Below are 26,379 nucleotides of genomic sequence, written 5' to 3' on the forward strand. Positions count from 1 at the left end.
GAATTTGGTCAAACTTGTGCCATTTGCTTTAAATTTATTGTAAAGTGGAGGTCATATTAGAATTCAGCTCTTAATTTCCTCTGCAGTCAACCTGAAACATTTGGGATACCTTTAGGAGAAAAGCTGAGCTATTGTAGGTGCAGCTAGTGTGAGTCAGTGATGAGGAGCCCTAAAAACAGCAGTATGGGCTCTGGGTTGTCAGCAGGAGCTGAGAGGAGTGTGTGGGGGCTGGTCCTGCTCTGCCACTGTTTACTGGGTGTTTTTGGAGATATGTTGTTACTTCTGTGTGTATGTTTTCCTTTCTCTGAATGGAAATGATTTCTTTACAGCTCTGTGGGTGGGAGAGTTGATATAGGTGGTGTCTCTACAATGCTTCTGAATGCAAAAGATGCTATATTCTCTTTTGTCTTTTTTGTTGCATCTGTAGACCCAGACCCTGGAGTGAAGCAGCCTGTTGTTGGATGCTGTAGGGTTTTTTATGTGTGTATTGGTATGTCTCTCCCCCATTCCTAAACTCCAGCTCTCAGTTCTTCAAAATGAATAATCTTGGGAATATGAATGAGTGAAAACTGACACATTTTGATACTAAATTTTTTATGCCTTAGCAGTTTATTTCTAAAAATATATCTCTAAGGATAACACGTTATTTATGCGTTAAAATTTTGTGTTGGTGGTAGCATCCACAAACTATCTGTCATTTATCTTTTGAGCACCTTGCTTGCTGTGCAGTAGGGTCCTCAGGCTCAGATCTTCTGGGGAACAAGGGCATGACCATTGAATTCAGGACTCATGTAATAGATATGCATGAAGAGGTAGAATTGATATGATAAAATATGTAATTGAGGCTTTTCAAATATGTGAATACTTGACTTCTGTTTTGATGCTGTTGTCGTCATCATCATCATCATCGTATTTTCTGCTTTTACATAACTTTCTGACATGTGCATCAAACACTTTGGTATATGGCCCAGTGAGTACAAATCTCTGCAGCCTCCTCTGGAGCAGTTTCGCAGATCCTATAAGCACATTAAGCTTCCCAGGGAAAAATACCCTTAGCATCTGGGAGAGGTTAAATGTTCCAGGGGAGAGGTTAAACATTCGTTTGTCCTCTGCTGCTGTAATTCCAGAAGCCAGATTAGTTTTGAATCATCTGAACCACATTCATTCAAGATTAATGAGAAAGACCAAGTATGGAAAATTTCAGCTGGTAAGCGCCCTGGCTTTGAGCAAGTGGTGGAGGGGGATCTCATACTGGCAGCAGCCTGCAGGTCATGCTTAGTTTTAAGTTCCCTTAGTACTTACGTTGGTGAAATGGGGAATCACACCATTCCAGATAAACAAGCAACATTTCAGCAAGCAACATAAAGCAATTGGTGGAGGACACACACAAACACACACACAACTTTAAGGCCTCACACCCCCCCCCCCCCCCCCCCCCCCCCCCCTTTTTCCCATCTATTTCTGTTTCATTTGAGGTCAGATTTGCCCATTTGCATATGCATATGTTTATAACTTTGTGCATGTTCAAGGTACATTGGTGTCTTTAAAATGAACAAGTGGTGTGTTCTCAGGAATGGGTGATGAGCCGTTCCAGCGGACGTGTGCGTATCATCACTCTCAAGTCCAGCGGACTGACGGGCCATGGTTAAGCCATGGTTAGAGACGTGAGTAGGAGCCTCATGAAGGAAATATTTCTGAAATCCGGGCAGGTCTATCAGCAAAGCTGTTTGAAATTCTACAAGATAATAAATGGAGAATTCAGGACTAGAATAACATAAGTAAATTGTGTGACCTTAAGCTTTTAAAAAAATTAATCAGTTTAGATTTGGGAGAATCCTTCTTTTAGAAGAACATTACAGTGTTGTGCCTGGTTAATAGCTCTGCAGTTTCACTGCAGTTCAGTTGCTCAGGTGGTCAGTGTGGATGTTCTCTAGAGCCTTGTCTGTACTGCAGTATTAATTATTAGAGCAGACTCTTTACATTAAGTTTAAAGTGAAGGTGGGCCTTAGGTATAGACAATTTCTAGGATTCATTTGTTTTCCAGAACCTGAGAATAAAGAATTTCTTTTCTTCCAGTGCACTGTTAAGCAAGTAAAACCAAACCAGAACTGAACCTCTTGTTTCCCATCACTTGTTCTGCAGCAAATGGAAGCAGAAAACTTAAGTGCTTCTTTTCTGATTTTGTAGACTAGAAGAGAATCAAACTTCTCCCTGCTGGCCAGGTCAGTGTTTGATGCTGCTGTAGCCCAAAAGAGGCCACAGTCCTCTGTAGTCTCAGAGGCTAGTGGCTGTCTGTAAATGCAATATTCTATTCATCTGGGCTTCAGAGCACTGACTTGTGGTTCCTGCTTGAGCTGGCACAGGCGCTCTCTGTAGCATAGGAGCACGTTTAGGTAACTCTGAAGTTTCCCCTGCCTGACCAGTTATTCATCCAGCAATAGATAGTCTAGGAACCATTTAATAGCAGTTGTCAAATAAGGAGAAACAGAGCACTTTAGCATGTGAAGTAACCTTGTATTTTTCCTTACTTCAAAACAAGGGAAGTGGGAACAAATAACAACTATGCTCTAGAAGTGAGCTGTGTTGGTCCCTCCTTAACTACATGCACTTCAAAAGACTATTCCCCCACCTATTGTGTTGTTACTTAACGATTCTTTATTCCTGCCAGAGATATGTAGTCTGTGTCAGTAAGCCTGTTTTTAGGACAAAAGAAGAAAAATAAAATTCAGACAGAAAGGATGAAATTACTTGCCTGGAGTCACTGTGTGATTTCAGTGGTAGAGGCAGAATTAGAACTGGAGGCTGATAGACAGCCTCTCCCAATTCCCAATGGAGACAAATTTTTTTTAATTAAAAGTAACATGGGACGGTTTCCTCACCATGAATTTTCAAATATGTCTGGACATTCTCCTGTTGCAGTGTTCAGCTGTTCTATTCAAGATAGAATTATCTTGGGTTCGCAAAATACATCTTAAAATATTTAAACACAGATTAATGAGAGATTTTCATTTTGCTCTGTGAGGCTGGTGTACCTCAAATAGCCATCTCTCTTGAAACAACAACTCTCTAGAAATTATGATCTTTTAATTTATTTAAACAAACCCTGTGTTGTTGTCCATAAATAAATCATATTCAGTTCTCAGCAAAGATCAGCATTCTGGCTGAAGGCTACAGAGTCTCACAGAGGGGATGAGAAGGCTTCATACATCACACTAGCAGTGAGAGGGGCCTTTTGAGCACCACAGCAAAGTCATTGATTGGCTCCAAAGGACACATGACCATGTTTTTCTTGAAATTAGGAATTACCATTTTTATCCCTGCTTCTGGAAATGCGAGAAGTTTTTTTTTAACTTTTCTTCCCCCTGCTCCCCTTCCATGCCTTCCCCCCCCTCCCCCCCCCCCCCCCCGCCATGTTCTTGGTTAATTACTTAAAGGGAAGACCGTGCCAGGAGAATGGCTTTGGCTATTTGGAGAATGTAAAGATTTGACCAACTTTTCACTTCATCCTTCAAAAAGCATTAAATTTTGTTTTCAGGCATTTTGTTCGTGAGTGGCTTTCATCAGCAACTTTTCTTTGGTCTTTAATGAAATTTAGATATATTTCCTTTGGCAGTTGTGTCATATAGAAAACTTCTTTAGAGTGTGCAAGGGATCAAAATTTTATTTTTCACTTGAAAATGTGTCAGACACCCTAGAGAAACCAGGAAAGACTCCATCTAGGAGCTTAAAGTCTCAATCTCACATGTTGCAGTAAGTGAGAGATACCAAGAGACAGTAAAAGAGGGAATTGCAGAGGAAAGAGAAGCATTGCCAGAATATTAGATTAGCAGTCATAAATTAAAAATCTGTATTGTGAATTCACAAAACTCTTTAACAATAATGTTTTGTCAGTTACGGAAAATTCGAGGAGATGGAGTAATGGGTTTATATATTTAAAATCTCTAAAGTAATCAGTTTTCATTGAAGTCAGGAAATACCTGAACACCAGCCTTCAAGATTTTTTAAAAATGTATTGTCATTGGCCTGGGTTAGTAGAGGTTTTTTCACTTTACTTGGAGAGGAAGCTTGCTTGTTTTGTTGCTGGGTGATTGCTAATTGCGATATTAACTGCCAGCTAGCTGCTGGCAAGGATTAGACTTTTTCTTTTCCTCAGTAGCAAAACACAAGTATTACAGGTCCAGCAGTAAATAAATACTTCTGTATTGCTCAAAATGTATAATGACAGTGATCAATTCATTAAAGCAACTATGGTTATATACCCAGACAGAGAGAATTAGACCCTCTTTGCAGTGCAGTAGTGTTGTTCGCCCCCATGCAGTAATGGCATTAAAATAGAGTGTAGAAAAGGAAGCTGATACAACAGTGGAAGGATGTGAGGTCTCCGGTGCAAGCAGTGAAGAGCTGACAAGTGTTAGAAGAGTCACCAATCAGAAGGAGCTGCTGTCTGTCTTGTGTTCACTCTGCAAGCTCATGGCAGTGTGGTTTGGACCAAGTGACCTCCTCCTGGGCCATTCAACAGCAGCTCTGCAGACCATGTTTGTTCAGCACAGGAGCCAAGAAGGCTGCTTCCCAACCTCTGTAGTTGGGGACATTTCCCATGCCTTACGCAGGATGATTGGCGTAAGGAAGTACTATTCATCTTCCAGCATCAAGGAATGCTGTATTCCCACAAAAACATACTTTAGCTTTTTTCCTCGGTTACAGCACCATCCTAAATTTACTTCTCAAGTAATGGTAAAAACCGAAGTCTTCCAGCTTAGTTGGACAACCATTTATATACCTTATAGTAGCAGTTTGCACTCTGCTGGCATCCAGAGCTGAATGTGCTTGTCAAGAGCATCATTCCCTGCTGCATCTAGATACCGGGTTTAATGGGCTCCATCCAGATAAGGCATCTACAGCTATTGTTATCAGCAACTTGAACGTAAGACTTACTGTGATTTAGTTGCTTCTCAGAAACTTTTCAAAGTGGGTTTCTATGCCTGCAAGATGCTTCTTTGGTTACTCTTTGACAAAACGGTTTGTTGCTTCTAGGTTTGGTGTCCTTGAGATTTCCTTCAGTTCCCTCTTTGCCAGAGGTGTTGGTGAGACTTGGCAGAGAAGCATTTTGCACTGTGGATGGTTGGTAATGGAATACTTACAGCATGGGTACAGCAATGCCTTCTCTCCCTTCACCTAGCAGCAGCAGCCTCTGTTCCCAGGAATTTTCAGTTGCATAGCTGTCCTCATAACTGGCATTTCTCCTGATATGTCCTGATAACTCCCAGGGCAAAGGGAGGTGGTTGCAGTGTATTGGGTCGAGCTGGATGTAGAGGCACTTCAGTAAATCATCTTTTCTGGTTCCCATCATTTTTGCCACTAGTAAGGGTTGGAGAGGACATCCTTTGTTTCCTTGCTGCCTGTTTGTGGTCTAGCAGCTGTTTGCTTACTGCAGGCTGTGTTGGGTATTTTGTGTGCAACAGCTTGTTAGCTTACAGCTGACGCTGTTCATATTTCTGTCCTTTACTGACCTGTCCTGCCCTGTAGTCTAGGCTTTCCTGAGAGCCAGGATGTACTTTGGCACCAGTCATGCCCCCAGCAGCTGATTCTGTCTCCTCTTAGCCATGGTGGGCTAAGCTGTGTGTGTGAAGCAGTTTCCCTTCCTCTCCAGTGAGCTGTCCTTAATTGGGCTAGTAAGTCCCAGCTTCAGAGGCCTTTGAAATTTGTGTTCAGGGGCTGGTGTTGTCTTGTACATTTGCTTTCCCCCCTTTCCGTGTCTTCCTGCTTCACCATCACTGTGGACATATTTGGTAACATAGTCATTGGCCTGTATTTATTGCCTGGCTTCTGTGTTTTCATAATCCCTTAATTGTGGTATGTAGTCCCACACAATTGAATTTGGTTTGAATTTTTAGTTGTTTGGGCTTTTTAAATCTATTAATCAAGCCTCTCTGACAAAGAGGCCTGTGAGAGCTTTTGGCATAGTTGTGAAATACTGCAACTGTGCAAGAGAATTCTTACTCTGGCTTTTTTTAGTGCTTGGCTTTAAGACTGCAGTCTCCTTGCTCCAATGTGAATTCCAGAACACAAAGGATTTATGTTTCCTTTTTTAAGTTTCTTTTGAAGATTTTTATAAATGTCCGCCATACGTTTTGATAGAAATAATTGATTGGGGGGCTAACACACATTGTTGCTTCGGTATGCCCTGGGAGCTCCTGGTTGGACTGGCCAGTTGCCATGAACCCTCACTGGCTGGACAGCCTTCATATTGGCGTGGTTTCCATCAGAAACTGTTCAAATCAACACATTCCTGTAGAATGTTTTAGATTTCAGCAAAGCAACATTTTCCTATGGAAAAGCCTTTCCTCAGAAAAATCCCTGCAGTCAAGAAGCTTCCCATGCGTGGGGCCCAGTGGTACAACAAAGTTTCCTGCTGGTTGTGTCTTCAGAGAAAGAACAGTTCATTGCTTGCTTTGAGTGGAAATCAAGTCCCACTTGCCATTAAAAATTGCTAGCACATTCACGGGAAAGGTGGGCTTTGATCAGAGGTGGCTCCCAGTTCCTTAGGGGTTAAACACCATCCCCCATCAGTTCTCTGAGATACAGGTTCAGCAGGCTGTGAATACTTCATTTACTGTGGTGGTGCACAGATGCCACAGTGCCAGTCACTATGCTTTGGGGAGAGGTGGATTGTGTACTGGATGTGTCTGAACTTGTACCCCTGGATGCTGTTTTATGCATTTGCTACAAATACTGTTGCAGCCTGGATATCCTGTTGGCTGAGGGTATGCTTCAAACAATAGTATTTTCTGAAAATCAAACCAATGCTCCTTGGCAGGTAACTGTTGACGTTTCATGTGTTGTCTAATTCATAAACTATACAAATTGTTCTTTCAAGATGTTTGCTTGAAATATCAGCTTGTTACGGTTGATCAAGGTCCATCTTCCACCCACCCCTGCAAGTGCCCTGTGCTCATCTGCTTCTCAGAGTTAGGCCAGACCAAACGTGTCCGTAACAAAAATGTATTAGGCCCCAAGTTTCTTCACAATGAGATAACAGTTCAAACTATTTACTTCTTTTCTTCCAAGAGATACTACTTCAGTCAATGTGTTTAGTTGGGGAAGAACTCTTCCATCAAGAATGCTAATGGCATAAATGGTAATTTTATATCAGGTATTGATTACAAAAGAAAATCATAAACCCAGATTATGCATTTTTATTTTGTCTAAATGCAGAATATACTGTTACTTCTGTAGGAGAACCAGCCATTCTTCTCTCATAACTTACAGGCTACACTGAAGAAACAATTTGTTTGAAAAAATGTCTGGGATGGACCAAATGTTTTGGGTTTTTATTGATGGCCTTTAGAAGAATGAACTTCTTCGAATGGTTTCTTAATCTGGAACAGATACGAAGCAGCTTTTGAACACTTTAAAGTGAGAGATAGTTCAACCCTGTGATTTGTCAACTTGAAATATGTTTTAATAATTAGTGCCCTCTGAGACTTCACATGGAAAAGTTTGGGGACAGAAAAAAAATTTATCTAACACAGATCAGACATAGCTAAACTTCAGGAAAGCCCTGCAAACACAGAAGTTTGTTGTTTTGAAAGGCTTGACAGTCACTGCAGTACATTATTTACATGCTTTAATTGTTTAACTTCCTTCCCTGGGAAGACACAGTTAATTTTCTCAGTTCATGTTTGTTTGTGCTGAATCAGGTGGAGATTTTTATGAGAGCCCTGGGCCTTTTTTTCAAATTGGAAAATAAGATAAATCACTATGGCTCTGTTTCTCTAGTGGAGACATTTTGTCTATTCAAATATATATGCTTTTCCCACTCCTTTCTTTAACCCTCTTCCACCCACTTAGGACAGCCTGGGAGTGAATTTCTTTTGCAGTGTCATCAGTGTCATTTCAGAATTTCACTTTTTTTTTTTCTCTTGGGCTTTTGAAAGGTGTATAGTTGCTATACTGTGGTTTCTGATTGGCAAATCTCTACAGTGTCAAGACTATGCTATGGCTTTCCATTTGTAGCCTGATGGGTCCTGTTCCAGAGATTGTGCAGGATCCTGATGCACTGTAACATATGTTACAGGAGTGAATCCTACAGGAGTGTGTGTGAATACCCTCAACAGCTCTTGACCTTCATATGAGTTGAGGAGCTACACTGAAGAAGAGCAGGTGCTTACTATAAGGAATGCAAACAATTGGTTGCATTAAGCACTATGAAGTGAGCGTGTGTTCAGACAAGTGTATGCCCCCTGCTCTTCAGCACTTAGAATGTAGACCTACTTAACTTCTTTTTGTTCATTTTGTTTCCTCTCTCTCCCTCTCTGTCTCAATTCCCCATTTTCTTCAGGAGTATTGAAGGTTTTTATTACTCATGTAATTGCTTTGGATCTATATACAGTCCTTATTTTAACATGGTGAATTTTTTATTTATTAGCACAAGACTATCTGCAGAGTAATCGTGGAAGCAATGGGTCTTTTTCTATATGGCATTTTATCAGAACTTTGCTAATGCTGTCAATGTAATAGACAGCACCTGTTTTCATTTCGTTGCATTTTGTGTAGCAGTCGTCAACTCAAGAGGAGACAAAAGCAGCTTTGAGTAGAAATGGAATGTGGGGCTTGGTTCATGCTTTGCATCCACAGAGGAAGGATTATCTCCTTAAAAAGGCAGAGTGCCTTACAGCGATCTTACTGAAGGATATTTAGTCCCTTGCTTATAAATTGTGCCTGAATTTGGGCATAGGGCAAATATTTATATATTGGTAGCGTAGTTTCACGATGCTGATTTCAGTAAAAGCTTAGAATATTAAAACACCTATGATTGTCTTCAAGCTGTAGAGGATTTTGAAACCCGTTTCCTGACCACAGGAAAGACTCTGTGGCAGCCTGTCCCTACCATGTGTCTTGACAATGCTGTAACAAATTGTTACTTCCCCCAGGTACTGTGGTTTTAAAATACTCACTGTGCCTGAGCCCTCGGATCCCATCAGCAAAATCCTACAGGTAGCGTCTCCTGTTGAGGATTGCCCACACAGCAGGAGTGGAAGTGGTGGTGACATTCCTTCTCTGGGCAGCACAACCTGCAGACAGCCATGGAGAGGATGAGCTGTGCCATAAGGGAAGGAGGGGCGCACCTGGACCGCAGTCAGCGGCACTGTTGGGAGAAGTGTGTGTTGGTTTGTAACACCAGCAGCAAATTAGACTCCAAATAAGCCAGTTCTCTTCCTTCACCTCTTCCGGTAAGGGACGGACAAGAGCAGAGACTATGGGTTGAGGTAACAATTTACTGAAAGCAAAAAGCAATAGAATAAGAAGTGCACAATAACAACAACAATATTTATTCCCAAGGTTTACAAAGAGAAGAAGCTATTTTATCCACAATAAAGGTATTCACTACCGTAAACAAAAACAAGATGGTAGATGCTCCACCTATGCTGTAGGTCCATGTGGCTTCCCCAGACAAAGGGAATATGGTGATCCTTCCTGTGCGTTCCTGTGGTAATTGAGAACATCGACAAGATGGTGAGGGGGCTCCTGTGGATAGCGTTTTCTGCCACCCAGCCCAAAACAGCTAAAAACAGTGAGAAGCAAACCTCCCATAAGCTAGGTCATCCGAGTCGGGTTGTGCTGCTGCTCCACTGGGTTCAGTTCCTTGCAGTTCCGGCAGCCTGTGCCGCCATTTCTACCACTCTGATGTGCTGGAGGTCAGTCCCAGGGTTGCTGCCGGTTTCCAGCCGTTCCGCTGTGCTCCTTCGGGCTTGGTTTGGCTGGGCTCCTTTTGGCTCCGCTCTATGGGCTCAGCTGGGTTGGGGTCACTCCCCCACCACTCCTTCCTCCCTGGCAGCCTCCATGCCAGCACTGTCTGTTCAGCACTACTGTGGATTCACGTTTTTGCCACTTTTTTCATCACCATGTCTTGTAACTGTGTTCCAGAGAAAACAGGAGGGGGACGAATTGTGGTGGTAGGGCCCAGGTCCTCAGAGGCTGATCCCAACACATTACCACCGTGGAGGCATAATGATGCACTTCTGGTGGGGCACCCAGCTTTTCCTCCCAGACCATGCCTGCAGCGATGATGCGGGAGATGTAGAATAACAACTTGGCCCTGCCCTCTTCCGCAGCCAGGGCAGGAGCAGGGTCACCTCACCTCGGTCCTCTCACCGGGAGAGGTGGTGGCAGGCAGCTGCTGCAGGGAAGCTTCCTCACAGCATCCGCGCTTCTCCAGCTTGCCAGCACCACAGGTTGTTGGAGCTGGTGCTCCACAGTCTGTTGCCCCCTGCACTGTGGGGCTGCTCCAAGGCATCGAAGGAAACAAGGTTCAAATGATCCTGCTGGTGTTCGCTCCTCTTCCCTCTCCTGTGTTTGAAATATTGTTGCCTTCAGCTGCACTTGTCATAGGAGAGGCTTCTTGGAGGCCATCACCTTCGGACAGCCTCTGCATGAGCAGGAGGTGAAGCAGAAGAGGGACCTGGCCCTGTGTGAGTTCAGGGCAGGGCCTTGGTTCAGGCGGGCAGTGACACCCGGCTGCCCCCATGGCCACTGCCCTGACAGGGTCTCACAGGAGCCGCTGTGGTCACCGAGCGCACCGCAAAGGCCGAGATTTGTCAGTGCTGGTGCTGGAGGACAGTGTGTTGAGCTATGTTTTCTGGTGCCGTGAGGGGACCTATGCACGTGAGGGGGTTTGGTGGGTGAAGCACAGGAACTGCCTGGTCTCTGGCCAGGGCTGTCCTGGGCAGACACATTAGCGTGGGACAGCGTGTTGTCACGGCTGAGTGAAAGCCCTAAAACATTTCAGTTTTTAGCAAGTATCTTTGGGAAAGGCCATATATTTTGCTGTACTGAGAATTCAGTAAATAATTTTGACATTGATTTGATGTTTTTTATTATTTATTTCTAGTTGCTTTTTTCTCCCTTCTTCCAAGAGAGTGTGGGTGTGTGCTCTGCTGAGGAGGTTTTTCCTTGTGAAGAGAATGTCAATCTTGAATCAAATTAACCTATTTTTAACAGGAAATTTTAGACCCTTGCTTGAAGGCAAAAGTGTCATGATGGTACATTAGCTTTAAGAACAAAACAGAATTCATGCAAATAGTAACTTATAATTGCAACTTATAATGCAACTGTGATTTTCTTTACACTTCTTTCTTTTTCCCTTTAGCACATCAGGTCCACCCATTTGGCCAGGAAGCACCTTTTTCAAGAGAAATGGAGCCCTTCTACAAGGTAGGTGGTAGATACTATGTCTTGGAGTAACTATTCTACTTGACAAATAACTTCTGCAAATTGCACAGCTTTTTTTGATACTCACCCGGCAAGAAATAACCAAATGTTTTTTTGTTTCCTTTACCCTGTCTCCTTTATTGCGCATCTGGTGCCTTGAAAATGATGATTTACCACGGACAGTGAGTGTAGTCTGTGAAAGGTGCTGCTTTTTTTCTTTCCTCAGATCATTAAATTGCTTGCTGTAATATATGGTGAAGGGTTGCTTTTTGGTTTTTTTCCCCTTTGTGTGGATAAAGAGTGCCCAGAAGGAAATGTTCCAGGAACACTGCTTTTAGCTCTCTGGATGAAACAAGGCTGTTCTTTGAGAGAGATCCTTTTCTTCACTCCTTAAGTGTGCTGATAGCAAAAGGTACCGGAAGGTAGGTAGCCATGATGTAGTGGGGAAAACAGCTGCAGAGTGTTTGTCTCAAGAAAGCTACCACGTTTAACAGTGTTTATATTCATAGAACAGTACTAAGTATCTAATTTCCATTGTATGGACAACATAAACAGAAGCTATATGACTGCAGTTTTGATAGCTGAAAATTTTCAGTCTATCTTACCAGACTTCTTAAAATAGTTTTTCACTGCTATGTCTGTTTATATTTCTACCATTGCGTACATCACTCTTAATGGAGGTGTCTTAAGAACATAGAAGGCTGTGTCCCCAGACCACAAGTGTTTCTCTATGGTGCAAAGTAACTTCCACCACTGAGGATTGTTTTATGGTCTTTGCAAGGATTTATCCATGAATTGTCCTACTATTTTGTTCATTCTCCTGGTGCCAAGACTTTTCTGGTCTTTCTTCTGGCAGAAAATGCTATATAATGTTCTCAGGAGCATTTCTCCCAATCAGCTTGGATGGAGCTTTACTCATGGCACACAAGCAAGTAATTCATTGTCAGGCAGTATTGTCTTCTACACACCAAAGTAATCCAGCATCTGAGGTTTACCTGAGAATATTTTTCAAGCGAATTCCTTGCACATATCTAAAAATTTGCGGAATTCTATTTAATATCTATGCTGAGATTTGTTCAAACGAATAAATACATTAAAGCATTCCGATTATTTCTTAACACTATGAGATGGTATAAATTGTAGAGTTTAGCAGCTTTTGGCTTTAGTCTTGATCAGATAGATCTGCTACCTTTACAGTCCTTCCTAATGAGAAGCACTAGATTTTAAAATTTTTTTTGTAAGAAAAAAGACCTATTGTGAAATAACTTGATTTGTTTCATTTTTTCAACAATTCTGATTTTAAATGGGTATCTGCACATATATGGTCTTCGTAATCTGAGTTCATAAAATATAAACTTGCTCTGTCAAGTCTATATGGCAGATACGTTTTACCTTTTCTTAAGATGCAAGATACCAGGAATTAATAACAGCTATTTTTGTAGTCCTCCCTATCTCAGTTGTTGCGTAAAGCCATCTCACAGTAAATAATATACTGTTCTCTTCCTTCTTCTGCCTTCCACATTGGGATGGAAAATCTAAACGCCCAAAACTTTGCAACATATTAAAAGAAATAGAGAAAAGAGATGACTGCCTTTTCAATCAACTAACAAAGCCAAACAGAGCTTTAACTGAGTTGGCATTCTGCGTTGTCATTTCAAGTGGAAAACGCAGCCAATTTGGACTATAATATGCGTGATAGAACTGAGGTTGGAAGGATGAGAGAGTATGAAGAAAAACCTAATTAAAGTAATCTTTTAACACTTTCTGGTTATAATTTTAAAGCAAGAAGATAAATCAACCAAGCCTTCCTTTCTGTGTTTTTGCTTTCCTTTCTGTCTTTCGATTTTTCCCTACAGTAGGCTCTTTAATATACAGGCTTAAGCAGATTGGAAATAGTGCATCCACTACTTTGCTGCTTCTAAGTGTCTTTTTCCAGAAGACCTGTGTAGAGGAATGGTAGCAGTGCAGGGAGGTGTGAGACAAGGTGTAGATGTTTGTCGTCTATGTAACATGACCATATGAAGTCTTTTTCCAGTGCTTATATTCAGCTTAATGCAAAGAGGAGAATGAAAAATTGACTCAATTATTGGTTTCAAGTTATAGTACTGCCTTTTGATTGACAAAAGTCACAGTAACAAAGGGATTTTAAACTATTTTTACTTCATAATTGTTTTACTATGTTTGAAAAGAATGTTCACTGTGTTATAGACAATAATACAGAATAATTCTGTAATTTCAGTAAATGTGATACTCACATGCACTTGTCACACCTCATTTCTTCTGAGTTGTTAAGAAAAGTGTTCTTTTTCTGGTCTGAGGAATGAAGAGAAAAAAAATTCCACAATGTAAGTAGTGCTTCTTTTTAGCCAAGAAGATTTGTAGATGCTCCTGGTTTCCATTCATTTTATATCAGAACTATTTGGCAAAATAATCTTAACCATTGTAAAGAGTTTAACATATCTCTTCCGAGAAAGTGACTGAGAAAACGGTTATCTGTGTACCTCAAAATAGCAAAGGAAGAGAAAGGGAGGCTAAAATTCATTGTAGCTATTCTCTGTCCTTCATGTTTTTGACATGAGCAGGGTTAATTCTCTGTTACTTTCTGGCTGTCTTTGTATTTATTGAAGAATTTTGAAATATATATTTATGCCATTCTTTTTTTGTCTATGATTTTATTAGATACAAGGTGGCTGCCTTAGTTTTTTTTGTGAGGATCATGGTACTGTTGCTCTTAGCATTAACTCTCTAACCAGTTACTCTGTATTGAGTAAGTCACCTGCCTAGGTGCTTTTTGCAGTCGTGAGCTCCTTCCGCTAGGTGACGGTTGCTCCCTATGTCCTTGCGCTGTTCGGTCTTCTCGAGAAGTCCCATGCAGAGCTTCGTTTAGGTAGGACCTTCAGTCTTACCAGACTCTCATGTCTTCTCTCAAAACTTACCTGTGTGTCCCTGGAAATTGCTGTGTTCTAGCATTCTGGATTTCCATATAAAACAGGTTTTTGCTCTTGCTGCTTTTCTTTTTCTCTTGTTTTTTTGTAGCTTGTTATTGTACATATTGTGTGTTTGTTTCTAATCATGGCTTAATTTTTTTTAACCTGCTGTATGTTCCTGCTGTTTTTTCTGTTCTGATCTGTCATAACACATTCATTTTTGTATAATAAAATACATGTCAGGAAAAAGTCCTTACGGTGGAAAATATTTAGACATATTCTAAACTCTTCAGGAACTTACACTGGGGGAGATAGGTGGGGCCATAGTCACATTAACTTCAAAACCTTAAAACTAATATATGGTGTTCTGAAAAGGGCAGTTTTGTTGCCTCTACTCTGATCTTGAGTGTTAAGGTCGTGTTACAGACTTGAGCATGCAGTTGCTCACAGATCAGTGGTAATAATAAAACTATTTTGCTGTCAATATATCTGACATTGAATAAACTAAACATGCATCTTCAAATTACCTTTTAGCAGCAGTCGTATAAATTTCAGTGGCTGAGTGCCATCTGTAAGATGTAATTGGACTGTGGAGGGGTTTGGTTTAGTTTCTTACAGATGTAACTACCCTTTGGGGGGAAAAGACCCCAAAACAACAGTTATTGCTCTTTTTAAATCTTATTTGCCCTCACACTTTAATAAATTAAATGCAGCATATTACAATGCCTTTTTGTATCAAATTTGTTCTGTCTTGATTTTTCTTCATCATCTGGGGAAGGAAGGTGAATCTGGGTCATCCAGTCCCTATTGCTGTTGAAAAAAAAAAATGGAGGCGGGCGTCCTCACTGAGACTTGATGGTTCCCCTTCCAGTTGTGTCTGACCTACTGGAAGTAGAGCTGCGATCCTGGCCATGCTGTCTGCTTTTTTGTGTGAGCAAGGTCCTCCACTTCCTCTTCTGACAATCAGCACGATTTAAGTCTTCTGCCTGTGGATGTTACATCAAAGATATCAACTCTTTCTTCAGAGATCCTGCAGACCTGGGTTCACACGTGCAAACTGGATTGCAGCAGTCAGTGAACTGAATTCAGACAGCATGGCTTTCCTTGGAAGACATGATTCTCTTTTAATGAGGATGGAAAAGAAAGATTGGAAAAATCCTTCGCCTCGAGAATGCAGAAGGGGAGGAGTGAGGAGTTGCATGTGGCCTCTGGTCCTTCTTGGCCAAGGGAGCCGAGAAAGGAGGGATTGCTCTCCTCAGATTTCACAGGCTGCTTAGTTCTTTCTCTGCTAGCAGCTGCAGAGAATAGGCATCCTCATGCACCAGAACAGAGCAAGTGATAGGATGCTTACCTGGGGATGACTTATCTTCTTCTCCTCTGGGAAAGCACTGTATGAGAGAGACGCTTTCTTCTCTGATACTTGCAGCAGCCTGTGTGCGATCTGCCTTGGTCCAGCTGCCATGGCTGTAGCTGGCACCACCTGTGAGAAGCTCTGACAGGAAAGAGTTGGAAGACACTGTCTTCACACGGTCAGGTGTCACCAAAACCAGCATGAGATGGAGACTCCTCTGCTGCAGAGTAGAAATGGAAACTCTGGGCGCTGCTTCTCCATTGACCCTTAATGCCCTCAGTCCAGGTTGGTGGCTTTCACATTTTAGTGTGACACCTGGCCATAATGTGAGACTTTAAAGAAGGTGCCAAGGCACGTGGATTGCTTTATTCTCAGTTGAGAATGATGAGTTATTTGAGCTAGAAAATTGCATTCCTAATAGGAAAGTTTATTTTGTATGAACTGTGGACAGACCAGAAGTGGGATGTCCTACATAAAAAGATGAGGAACCAGCTTATTTTGAACATGTGCATACAATTGTACAGAGATCTTTTTCTTCTCTAATAAGCTTGAGAATCCTTGAAATGTCCAAAACAAACCATTTAATCTCTTTTCCACTGAGTATTTGTAAGAAATGAGAGAGCAGATTTGGGACTTCACGTTCCCAAGCGTTAGCTAGAAGCAGTTGGTGAGGTGGAAATAAACCAGCAGGGAGGAGGCAGAAAGGGGGCATTTGTTGCTTGTTTCCCTTGAAAGGGGAATTAGAAACTTTCACTCTTACAAATGAGCACATCCAGCCTATGTTTTTATGTTAATAGTGGTATTAGGATAAGAGTGTAACAACAGCAGGGCCCGGTTTCTCTGGACAAGTATTGCCCACACCAGCTACTCAGCCTTTACTCTGGAGAAGCTGGGAGGAGTTGTTTTTTTACTTTCAAGAGGGAACTTGACCACAAATTCACTAAGAGAAGATGCCTATGTGCATGCAGCCACATGCATTTTCTCACTAATAATGTGAAAATTTGAAATATTTTTGTCAACACCACCAACAAATAGCCAGGAGACCCTGCAAGCACAGTGGCCTTCTTTCTCCTGGTGGAAATTCAGTTCATCTGCTCTTTCCACTGGGCAAGCAGAACAAGTGCAAGTCCTAGGCATATAGGGGAGAGAGCCCATCATGGAACACAAGGTATCTGTACCTTCTGGTGCTAACAGGGCTGAGGAAAAGGAGGAACAGGGGAGAGCTGAAAGATGAGAATCTTCAGCAAGTCTCACATGTGCTTAACCTTCAGAATTGCATGTCACACCTCAGAAGAAAACCAACGTTGGAGAGAAATGCTCTCATTTCTTCTACTGCCTAGAGGTGCAAACAAAAAGAACATGGCAAGAGAGCGTATCTATTACAGATAATTTAATATTATATAATACTTAAATGTCATGGTGACCATAAGAAAAAGGCCAAAAGCAATGCAAGATAATCCAGCCTTAGGATTGGTAGATTTAGGTGCTGTGATCTATAACACAGTCTTGGGCAAGACTCAAAGGCCCAAATCCAACTAAACATTCATTTCTTAATGCATATTTGGGCGTCTCATGTTCCCAAGAATCTAAATACGTTTTGTTGCTTTGGGGTTATAAGTTCTTGATTTTGTCCTCTGTGAGATGAGGATAATAATGGGGCTTTTCACTGCCCAGAGCTCTCAGTCTACAAAATATTGGCTCTGCATCATATTCCAGTGCTCCGCTAATGGAATAACTTTAAACAGGGGGAACTTAACTGTAAAAAGCAGTAGAGCTGTCCATTAGCTTTTGTAGGGAAGTGTATTTTGGGTTTTGGTTTGTTTTTTCTTTTCCCCCTAATTGAACTCTTTACTCTGAGAGATACTCTTGGAAAAGGACTGTGCAGAGATATGGGGGGTTGAGTGTCTAGTTCCAGTGTAGTTACTTTCATCAGCAGTCTGCTAAACCTTCCGACTTCATCATGTCTTCTCTTCAGCTTTTGCTTCTCTAGCTGCCATTCCACTGTCTTTGAAACAATGGTGACAGTCATGCTCTGTTTGCTGGTGACTTGGTTTGGGTCAACTTACTGAATTAACAGCAAAGCTACTATCTCTCCTTGTTAAAATAAATCACTGTTCATTCACATGGCATAATTATTTAAATCAGCTTTTTCCCTTTTTACACCCCCCCCCCCCCCCCCCCCCCCCCCCCCAAGGATACCTGACAATTTCAGGAAGATGATTCACATGGTGCTTCCGTAGAGACTGAATATTTGAATAATTTATTTATTATTAGCATTCAGTGTGTTTGCAGTGGTATTATTGAAAAAATAAAATTAAGTCAGAAGGGTTGTGCAGTGTGTCCCTAAGGGAGTAATTTGAACAGCAGAATTTTCCTTTGTTTGGGAAAGTGGGTAAAGTCCTAGTGGGGCTGCTGGGGTCCTGAGGGTGCTGGTAAGGGCTCCTGTTTGTCAGAGGGTTTTGTAATTGTCTTAGCACTGTACAGTCAATAAAAAAAATCCCAATGACTGACTGAATTTTTTAGTGATTCATACAGAAATGGTGACTTTGGGGTGACATTTTTAGCTCTGCATTCTGTGTAGGGTATGTATATAGCTGTGCAGTTTGTATGTAGTCTTTTTATTCCTATTTTTCTAGTTGAGTATATAAAACATGGCAAAAGCTGTTATTTATTAAATGCCTAAAATGTGGTCCTGCTAACATTGATGTTAGAGCCATTAGTAAAGGAAGTGTGACCTCTGGCTATTTATATTCCCTGTGACCAAAAAATCTGTGCTACCTTTGGTCTCTGAAGTTGAGAAGGAAGAAAACAGAACTCTGGCAGACGGGTCTCAGTAATGGTAGATCACGTTGCAGAGTACACAAAGATAAGTTAAATTCCTGATCTGTTTAAACTTAAGTAACTTATGTTTTATATCTGCATGGGTGTCTTTACTATCTTTACAGATAACTCTGCTTATTTTGTAGCAATCCTGTATAGTGACTTTTGAAATTATTATGTCTGAGCGACTCAAGATGAAGTTTACTGACTTTGTTTACTTTCCTTGACAACTGGAGAGTGTGGATGAGTGCTGCAAGGCAAGTCCTACCACAGTATTAACCTTGGGCAAAGGTTCTGGGCACAGGTCTACTTGCCTATTCTACATTCAGTGTCAACTGCTGTGTGAGCGGTGGAAGTAAAACAGCACTTTGCTAAACACACCAGAGAGAGAAGTAACTGCTGCTGCGGCAAGTTCCTGCAGTGCTGGCCTGGCTGCCTCAGTAAGTGCTGTAGTGTAGGACAGAAAAGATCAGGGAGGATACCCCTGAAGCATGAAGGAGGTAAGGAGTTGAATGATCCTTGCCCTGGCAGTTCAGTGCTGAGGTAACCTACAGGTAGTGTTTCTCCAAGGATGCTGCTAAATAGCTTCAGATTTGTTCTTTGTCTGTTTTCAGGTTGATCCTGCAGGTGATGTGACTATGACTTTGCAATTTGAACACTAGAATCTACTTCCTTTAAATTGCCAGTAGCTGATCTCAGCTTTTTTAGGGAAAGCGTTTTTTGTGACTGACCCTTCTGTAGGCATCAGTACACATGCTTTTGTCTAGAGACATGTTCCTCCCACAAACACACATACGGGACTGACTTAACAGTGGAAGACTGACTGTGGTGCTCTTGGGTTTGAGTTGGGTGAAGGAAGATGGAGATTAGATTGAGCAAGAGAAATGACAAGTTCCTGTTCAGTGACTTTTTCCTTTACTAGGACTGCCAAACAACCTCCAATGTTTTCCTTTCCGTGCCAGGAGTTGTAGTCTGCTGAGAGAATGTCTGAGTCTGCTGAGGGCTGTTTGCCTGTTGCGATTGTTTGCATCCAGGATTGCTGGGCACCTGGCGGCACAGTGAGAGCATCTCCTAAGGGGCTGTCATGTAGCTGGGAAGGGTACTGGCTGTGATTACTGCAGATATGGAGACAAGTCTGGTGGCAGCTGGCGTCAAACCTTTCCTGTAAGTGAAGTTTGGGGCTAGGTCGCTTCTGGCTAGGCTGGGGCTTAGAGCAGGAAATTTCAGCGGCCTGTGACAGGAACGTAGCACACCACCAGTTAGATCCCATTTTATATGAGTTGTTCTCTGAACAAGTCACAGTTAGGAATTAGTGGTAAAATTTGTATCGTAACTTGGAAAATGGTAGAGTATGGAAAGATTTATTTTCTGTAACTGTGAAATTATTGTGACTATTGCCATCAAAATCTCTGGGCTGATGAGCTGGAGCATATGCTCCGTGCTGAGAGCCTGTGAATGTTTGGCATTCCTAAAATGTGAAGGTGGCTGATATTAGAAGCAATCTTGGCTTTCATAATTCTAGAGTCTGAGAGCATAGCTGCAAGAGAGGCATAAGCCTGTGCTTTACATGGAGATTACTAAAATAAGAATAATTTTGCAGTTGTGTTGCTATGAGCAGTTTTGGTGATGTGCAGATTGCTATGAGCAAGGGAAGGCTGTTGTCAAGTTGGGCTGTTCCTTGACTACATCAGATTTCTTGTGCCAGACCTATATTGGGAAAATTAAAACAGAAGGTCTAGGAATTTTTAAGATGCTCTCTTGCTATGACCTGCTTGTGTGATGAGCAGTCACCTGGTTTTGGATCCCTGGGGAAGCCAAAGCTCCCTAACTAGTAAAAAGAAGAAAATTATGGGACAGTGATGGTGATCAAGTCCAAGGAATGTTTGTGTCTTGTGAGTTTTCTTGTATGCTGTCTGTGTTAATGTTGGTCATGGTTAACACTGGCAGTAATTTTTCCCCTCTAACATGCTGGAAATTTCTTCCTGTCAGTCAGAGCAGATCTCTGTTCTGCTGGTAAATTCTTGATTATATACAGGGCATTTCTTAAGAATCCAAAAATTGGCAAATTAACAGAAATGGAATATTGCCAGGAGAGCTTAATTTTATTTGAAGTGTTGGAAAAAGTAGAGGCTATCTTAAATTGATTGGGTGGTCAGTGGCTTGCACATTTCACTGCTATGCCTTATTTAAGCTAAATGTGAAAAATTCCATTGGTTTCAGATATTGGAATAAATCTTGCCACTAGAAATTCTTCAGCTGTACACTTGAGAGTATGCAGAGCTCCGGGATGGCCCAGTTTGTTCTTACAGCTATGAATTCATAATTTGATTTTCCTGAAATTGATACCAGACTAGAAAATGAATTGGGACTGCAAGAGGAGAGTAGGCAGGATTTTTTTCTTTTTCAGGAGAAGTACAGTGTGTTAAGAAACCCCAAAACCAAATCTAGGGCATCTTTTGGGGTAAGTAGTGCTTTACACTACAGGTTTCAAACTACTGGAAGTACACCTGCCAAGATAGTAGACTGTGAACATGAACCTACTGTATACAGCACTTCTTCCTCACATCCTTTGTAAAAGAAATCGAAGTTGCACCTGGATGTTGACAGACAAATTTTTACAAAACAGTTCTCTCTAATCAGCAGAGTGGGATATACTCATTTCCTTACAAGTGTAAGAGTTTGTAAGACTTTTAGACTATAAAAGAATTTATCCTCTCTTGAATGCATTTAATACTGATCACAAATTAGCACAGAAAATGCATCTTTTCTTTAAATTGTTTTAGGACAACCTCTGTCAACTTGGAAATAGGATTATAGGATCTTTGGCTTCATCTACGGGTTATTTCTCTTAGTTTCCTTTCTCTTTATGGGTCAGAGTGTCACAGTGCTTGTAATTGTATACAATAAAGGTAATAAATTCCATTTGTCTCTGCCAATATTTGTTTCTGTGTCTAGCCTGTCATTCTGCTCTCTGCACGAGAAGGATAAGGTGAAATTGCAATTAAAATTGTTCGTACAACGATGGGAAATTCCAGTCCTGATTTTTACATACACTCCTATTTTGAATCAAGATACTAACACCACTTCCTGCATAACTTCCATTTTTACATTTCAACATCCATGCTTTGCATCTTATAAACACGTTTATTTATTTTGTGTGAATATATACACTGTTTTTCATTAAAATAAAATAGGAAATGCTGCTGTTGAGTTTCAACACTCAGTTTCTGATAGTAATATGTCAAGTAACTTGTTTCGCCTGAGAATACGTGATCTCTTTTGGAGATGAAAAAGATAAGCCCAGACCAGACCTACTCGATCAGCTGTGTGTGTATAAATACTTCTGTACCTGTGTGTATATTTCAATAAATGCATTTAAATACTGATATATGTAGTTACCTAATGTATTGAACAAGTACAAAGAAGTACACAGTTATGGAGAAAAATTTCCCTTTTTGTGCTAAAGATTTGGTGCATCTGCCCCGTTCTTATTGTTGTGAATGGGTGGTTTGGCCACTTAAAGAAACCTCATCAAGGATATTGGCAAAAGTACGGTTTAACATGAATTTGTAAAAATACAGCTTTACAGAGCTGGATGGCAAGTTTCACTGCATTACCTACTGCACAGGTTAAAGCAAACAAAGGAGGATCAAATTAGAAGCAACTCCGAGTGATTTACATGGAAGCCAGGAATGCAGAAGGGGTAAGGGTGCAAAGGATACGGAAGCAAAGATAAAGGTGCAAAAGGGTTTGGCAGTACTTAATCATTGAGTACTTGAGCATGTACAAAGTGATTCAATAGGGTTCACTACAATTATAACAATGACTTAACTGGAGATTTGGGATAGTAACATTCATACCATAATCAATTCACACACACAGAGGTAAAATGATAGGTACACCTATCTCTGTGTGTGTAAAGGTACCTGTCAAAGATTCTTCTCAGGTTCAGTGAAATACTCACATCAAATCCCTTTGAGTTTCCCAGCAGGCTTGAGGAGCACTGACATGTCTATGGGGGAGTGACTTTCAGCCTAGGTCTCGTCATCCCTAATGGTGCTTCAAGTACCTCGACCTTAAGGTTTGCGAGCTCTATAAAGATCTTTATCTCTTCAGTATTTTGTGTTTCTGTCAGTTCTTCCTTTCAGTCCTCTGGAGCAAAACTGAAGTTGTTCCCCTAATGATTTTTCCTCCCCACTCCCCTTCAAACAGTTTAAGTTTTGATGACTACAGTTGACATTGTTAATGCTTGAGGCAGTTCGGAGTTAAATAAACAAAGTATATTATAAAATTGTTTTGTTTTTTAAAAAAATTGTTCAGTCTTGTATGACCATGAATTTGTGGTGACATTCTGTCCGTAACAACTTACTCTATTACCGTAGATAGGTTTCTATCTGTGTCTTAGGTAGCAGACACCTTATTTGCTGCATGAAGTCTCTATAGGGAAGTCAAGGTATACTTCTGGATCTGTGTCTTGCAAATGTTGCTGATGAGAGAGGAGACTTATTTTGTCTCATTTTTTTTTAAATAATAATAACACAACTTGCCTTGGTCACTGAGAAACCACAAGCTAGGTCTGCATTTTCAAACTCCTTGTAGAAATGAGTTAGCGGCTTAAAAGCATAAATTAGCAAATGCTGGCCAAGATACACAATTGATTAAGAAATTGAGGAATTTCATATGTTTATTTATTTTATTGGGTTGGAGTCAATCTATGAGGTGTTCTGGTTATTTGGTTTTGCTTTTTGGCTTTTGTAGATAGATCCTTTTACCGTGCCTGTAACTTACTTGCTGCTTTAAATGGTTTACAGTGTCTTACACAAATACAGTTCTTTCTACTCTCCCTGTGCAAATGAAACCACTGTATTATTTGTAAAAAGATGAGGCTTTAAACGTGTGAATTGTTGTATGAGTAAAGAGTTTGACAGGACTGGTGCAGAATACAGCACTGATGCTTGTTCTTAGCACTTTGGACAGTATTAATCACTGACAAGGCTACCTGTGTACAGCATGGGTGCTCAGCGGGCAGTTTCATACAGAAAGGTCCTTCTACTTAAATTGATTCTCAAAATACCCAGCAAACCCTTTAATTTCCCCATACCATCTGTTGAACAGCTTAATGCTCAGAGGCAGAAATGAGACAGGGCAGAACTGGATGGGGACAGAACCTAGTGAACACACAGTATTGCAAGGTCATGACTCCCTGGCTTTTCGGTTCAGTCACGATGGGGCTAGCAGGGCTCCGATTACTTCTGAAGGACAGGATCCAAATTTACTGGAAGATTTCTGAAATGAATCCTTCTGAAATTTTGTTCCTAGGATCAGCAGTTACTCTTTTGCCAGACTTGCAAGTGATTTATTTTGTAAACATTCCATGATTTGACTGCTATCTTTAGAGATGCCCCTCTGTCTACATGGAGATGTTTTTCCTTGAAGAGTGACACACATTAAACTCTTCCAGGTAGCTCTTAGTTTTCGCTCTTTAGAGGATAGCTAGCAAAGATTATAAAACAAGCATTCCTGAGTTTTTTCACTGATGTTTTACTTTCTCTGTGATTAACTGGAACAAGAAATCTTAAATCTAGAGCAGGAAAATGAAATATAGAGGTCCAGAATGAGACTTGCTAGTACGCAAGACAACTGAACAGCTGTTCAGCAATCTACAGATTGAGGAAAACAGCTTAAGATGATGCTAGTGAACTACTAGTCTAACTAAAGGCATCTCTCTTTTTTTTCTCAGGGTTTTGTGTTTTGGGAGTTTTGGAGGGTTGGTTTTTTGGTGGGTTTTTTTTGTAGTTTTTCTGAGCAAATAAAGATGTAGGCAGTACTTTGAGTGGAATAATCTGTAATAATATTTTATAATTATTTATAGTTATGAATAATCTAAAATAATAATAAGGAAAAAAGTGTAACTTAGGAACAGATCTTCAGAGTTACATAAAAACAGTTTAGTTTCTGAAGATGTTTTATTCAGCTGGTAAACCTGTTTTATAAGCTAAAGTCCTTTTCCACATAATATCCCAGGGAAGTGCACTCTGTAAGCGTGACAGGAGTAGGGACAGCTTTGCAGACACAAGACAATACACAAAGAATCTTAAAACTGCTCTTTTGAACAGCCCATAACTTGCAGTTCGGGGCACACCCAAGCAGTGTAGCCCCTGGCGAAGGGTCCTGAGAGGGGAATGGTGCTTCAGCAGTGCTGGCTTGGAAAAACTCAAGTTTGAAACTACTAGCTCTGGTTTCATTTTGAACTCTGAACTCATGTGAGCACCCTTGTCTGTAAATGTGTAAGCCCTCCACCACACTTTCCACAAGTTTTTATTATACGTATATTAGTTCACAAGTAAGTAGATGAAGGTTGGACTACTCTTATCAAAGGACATGAAGTGCATGAATCACTGTGGCAGCTGTAGTTGGCATTGTGAGCCTCCACTTGTATGTGTGTGCTGGTTAAAACAGCCATCTACACTGCTTTTAGGGACTGCCTGGTGTGCTTAAGTGCAGCACCCTATAGGCTTGAGGCATTGTCCTGTTACAGGTATGTCTTTCAACCACAGCTCACCTGGATTCTTCACTTAGGTTGTTTCTGCAGTATTTATTAACAAAAAAGCAGGAAGGGAAATGCTGTTGACTTTACATCGAAGTCCACAAGCTTAAGCCTGTAGTAGTTCTTCCCTGCAGGCATGACATTTGGTCATTCAGAAGCAAAAAAATGCCTGTGTCCTAAGTACCTTCAGGTATGCAGACTGCATGCAAAATAATAAACAAGAGTTTCCTGCTGTCCTTGCTCGCTGGAAAGCGGCAGTTGCCTTTGGCCAGGAGCCTGTCCGCGTAGGGAAGTCAGTCCTTGGGGAAGGTGGTGATCCTCAGCTGGCCGGTGCCAGGAGGCCCCTTCGAGGGGCAGAGCAAGGTGGCCTTTCTAAAAGGAAATGTCAATTTGATCCCACAGTTCCTGTGAGCAGCTACTGTTTTGAAAAGAGGCAATTTAAAAAGCAATGTTGGAGACCTGTGAAAGGAGAAACCAGCTGATGAGGACTAATTGGAGTAAATCAGCATTAAAGATGTCTTTAGAAATGCATCTAGACTAACCTTTCTGAGAATTCGGATGTACTTTTTCTCTATGCTTGTATTCCCTGAACTGGCAGAGAACAGTTTTACATCAAGTGCTAAGTTTCTTAAATGACTCAAGATTTAGCTAATTCTCATGAAACCAGAACAAATGCTGAAGTTTGTGAAGATTTTGACATGCTGTTCTTGTTATACCAACACAAAGATTCATCCCAGCTTTCACTGCACTGCTTTGTGATGGTGGTTTCACAAGTCGTATTTGTTCTACACTTGCTGAACCCTGCCAGGCTGCTGTTCTGCCATAACGCATTCTACTGACAAAGCTCACTGTCAGTTACGTTAATTGGCTATTGGTAGTGATTTGTCTCCTACAAGTCAAATATAGGCTGGAAAAAAATAAGCTTATATCTTTCCATGCAATTTTAATTCAGCTCTCCTGTTATGTGTACTTTAGGATACAGATCCTCTTATTATATAATTGCTTAACCTGTGGGGGTTTTTTCCCATTAGTCTCTTGCTTTATTCAGTGCATTAACTGTGGAAACTGAGATTTGGAGGACTACTTAAATCTGCTGAAATGCAGCATTTTCTAGCTTTTAAGTGCGTCACCCTTTGGTGGGTGGAGTTTTTTGGTTCTGCCACCTTCATGACTTTCATTTAGGTTTGTTATTTTATTCATAAGAAATTCTAGACTCTATTCTGTCACACTTCTGCATCCTGCTTGTCAGTTCTGAATGAGATGGAATGAGTTCATATATTGCATTATCTGAGGGGCTCAAAAAGTAATAAAAATGGAACTCTTGAGCACCCATCCTAAAAGCTTAAATCTACTCAGCACTGTGGTATTCATTTAACAAAAAATACTTAGTTGTTCAGTTGGGGGTTGTTCCCTTTGCCCATGCAAGTGTCATTACTCAGTATTTCATTCACTAAAATTGAAGCTCTGGGTCACTTACCAAGGAAAGCCATTTCCATTTTTTAGCACTTCATAAGCTTGTTACT

The 26,379-nt window shown here is 41.0% G+C and overlaps 1 protein-coding gene across 8 annotated transcripts in view; it reads left to right on the forward strand.

Annotated features, from left to right (window-relative positions):
- Positions 1–26,379, forward strand: part of FOXN3 (forkhead box N3) — a 212,171-nt gene that overhangs the window by 124,578 nt on the left and 61,214 nt on the right. For all 8 annotated transcript variants that reach the window (XM_039551731.1, XM_039551732.1, XM_019282005.3 and 5 more), the window contains one exon: positions 11,150–11,214. In XM_039551731.1, coding sequence (XP_039407665.1) covers positions 11,150–11,214 — 65 coding nt within the window. The remainder of the gene's footprint in view (positions 1–11,149; positions 11,215–26,379) is intronic.

The sequence above is a fragment of the Corvus cornix genome, chromosome 5 (assembly GCF_000738735.6).
Source record: "Corvus cornix cornix isolate S_Up_H32 chromosome 5, ASM73873v5, whole genome shotgun sequence".
Taxonomy (NCBI): domain Eukaryota; kingdom Metazoa; phylum Chordata; class Aves; order Passeriformes; family Corvidae; genus Corvus; species Corvus cornix.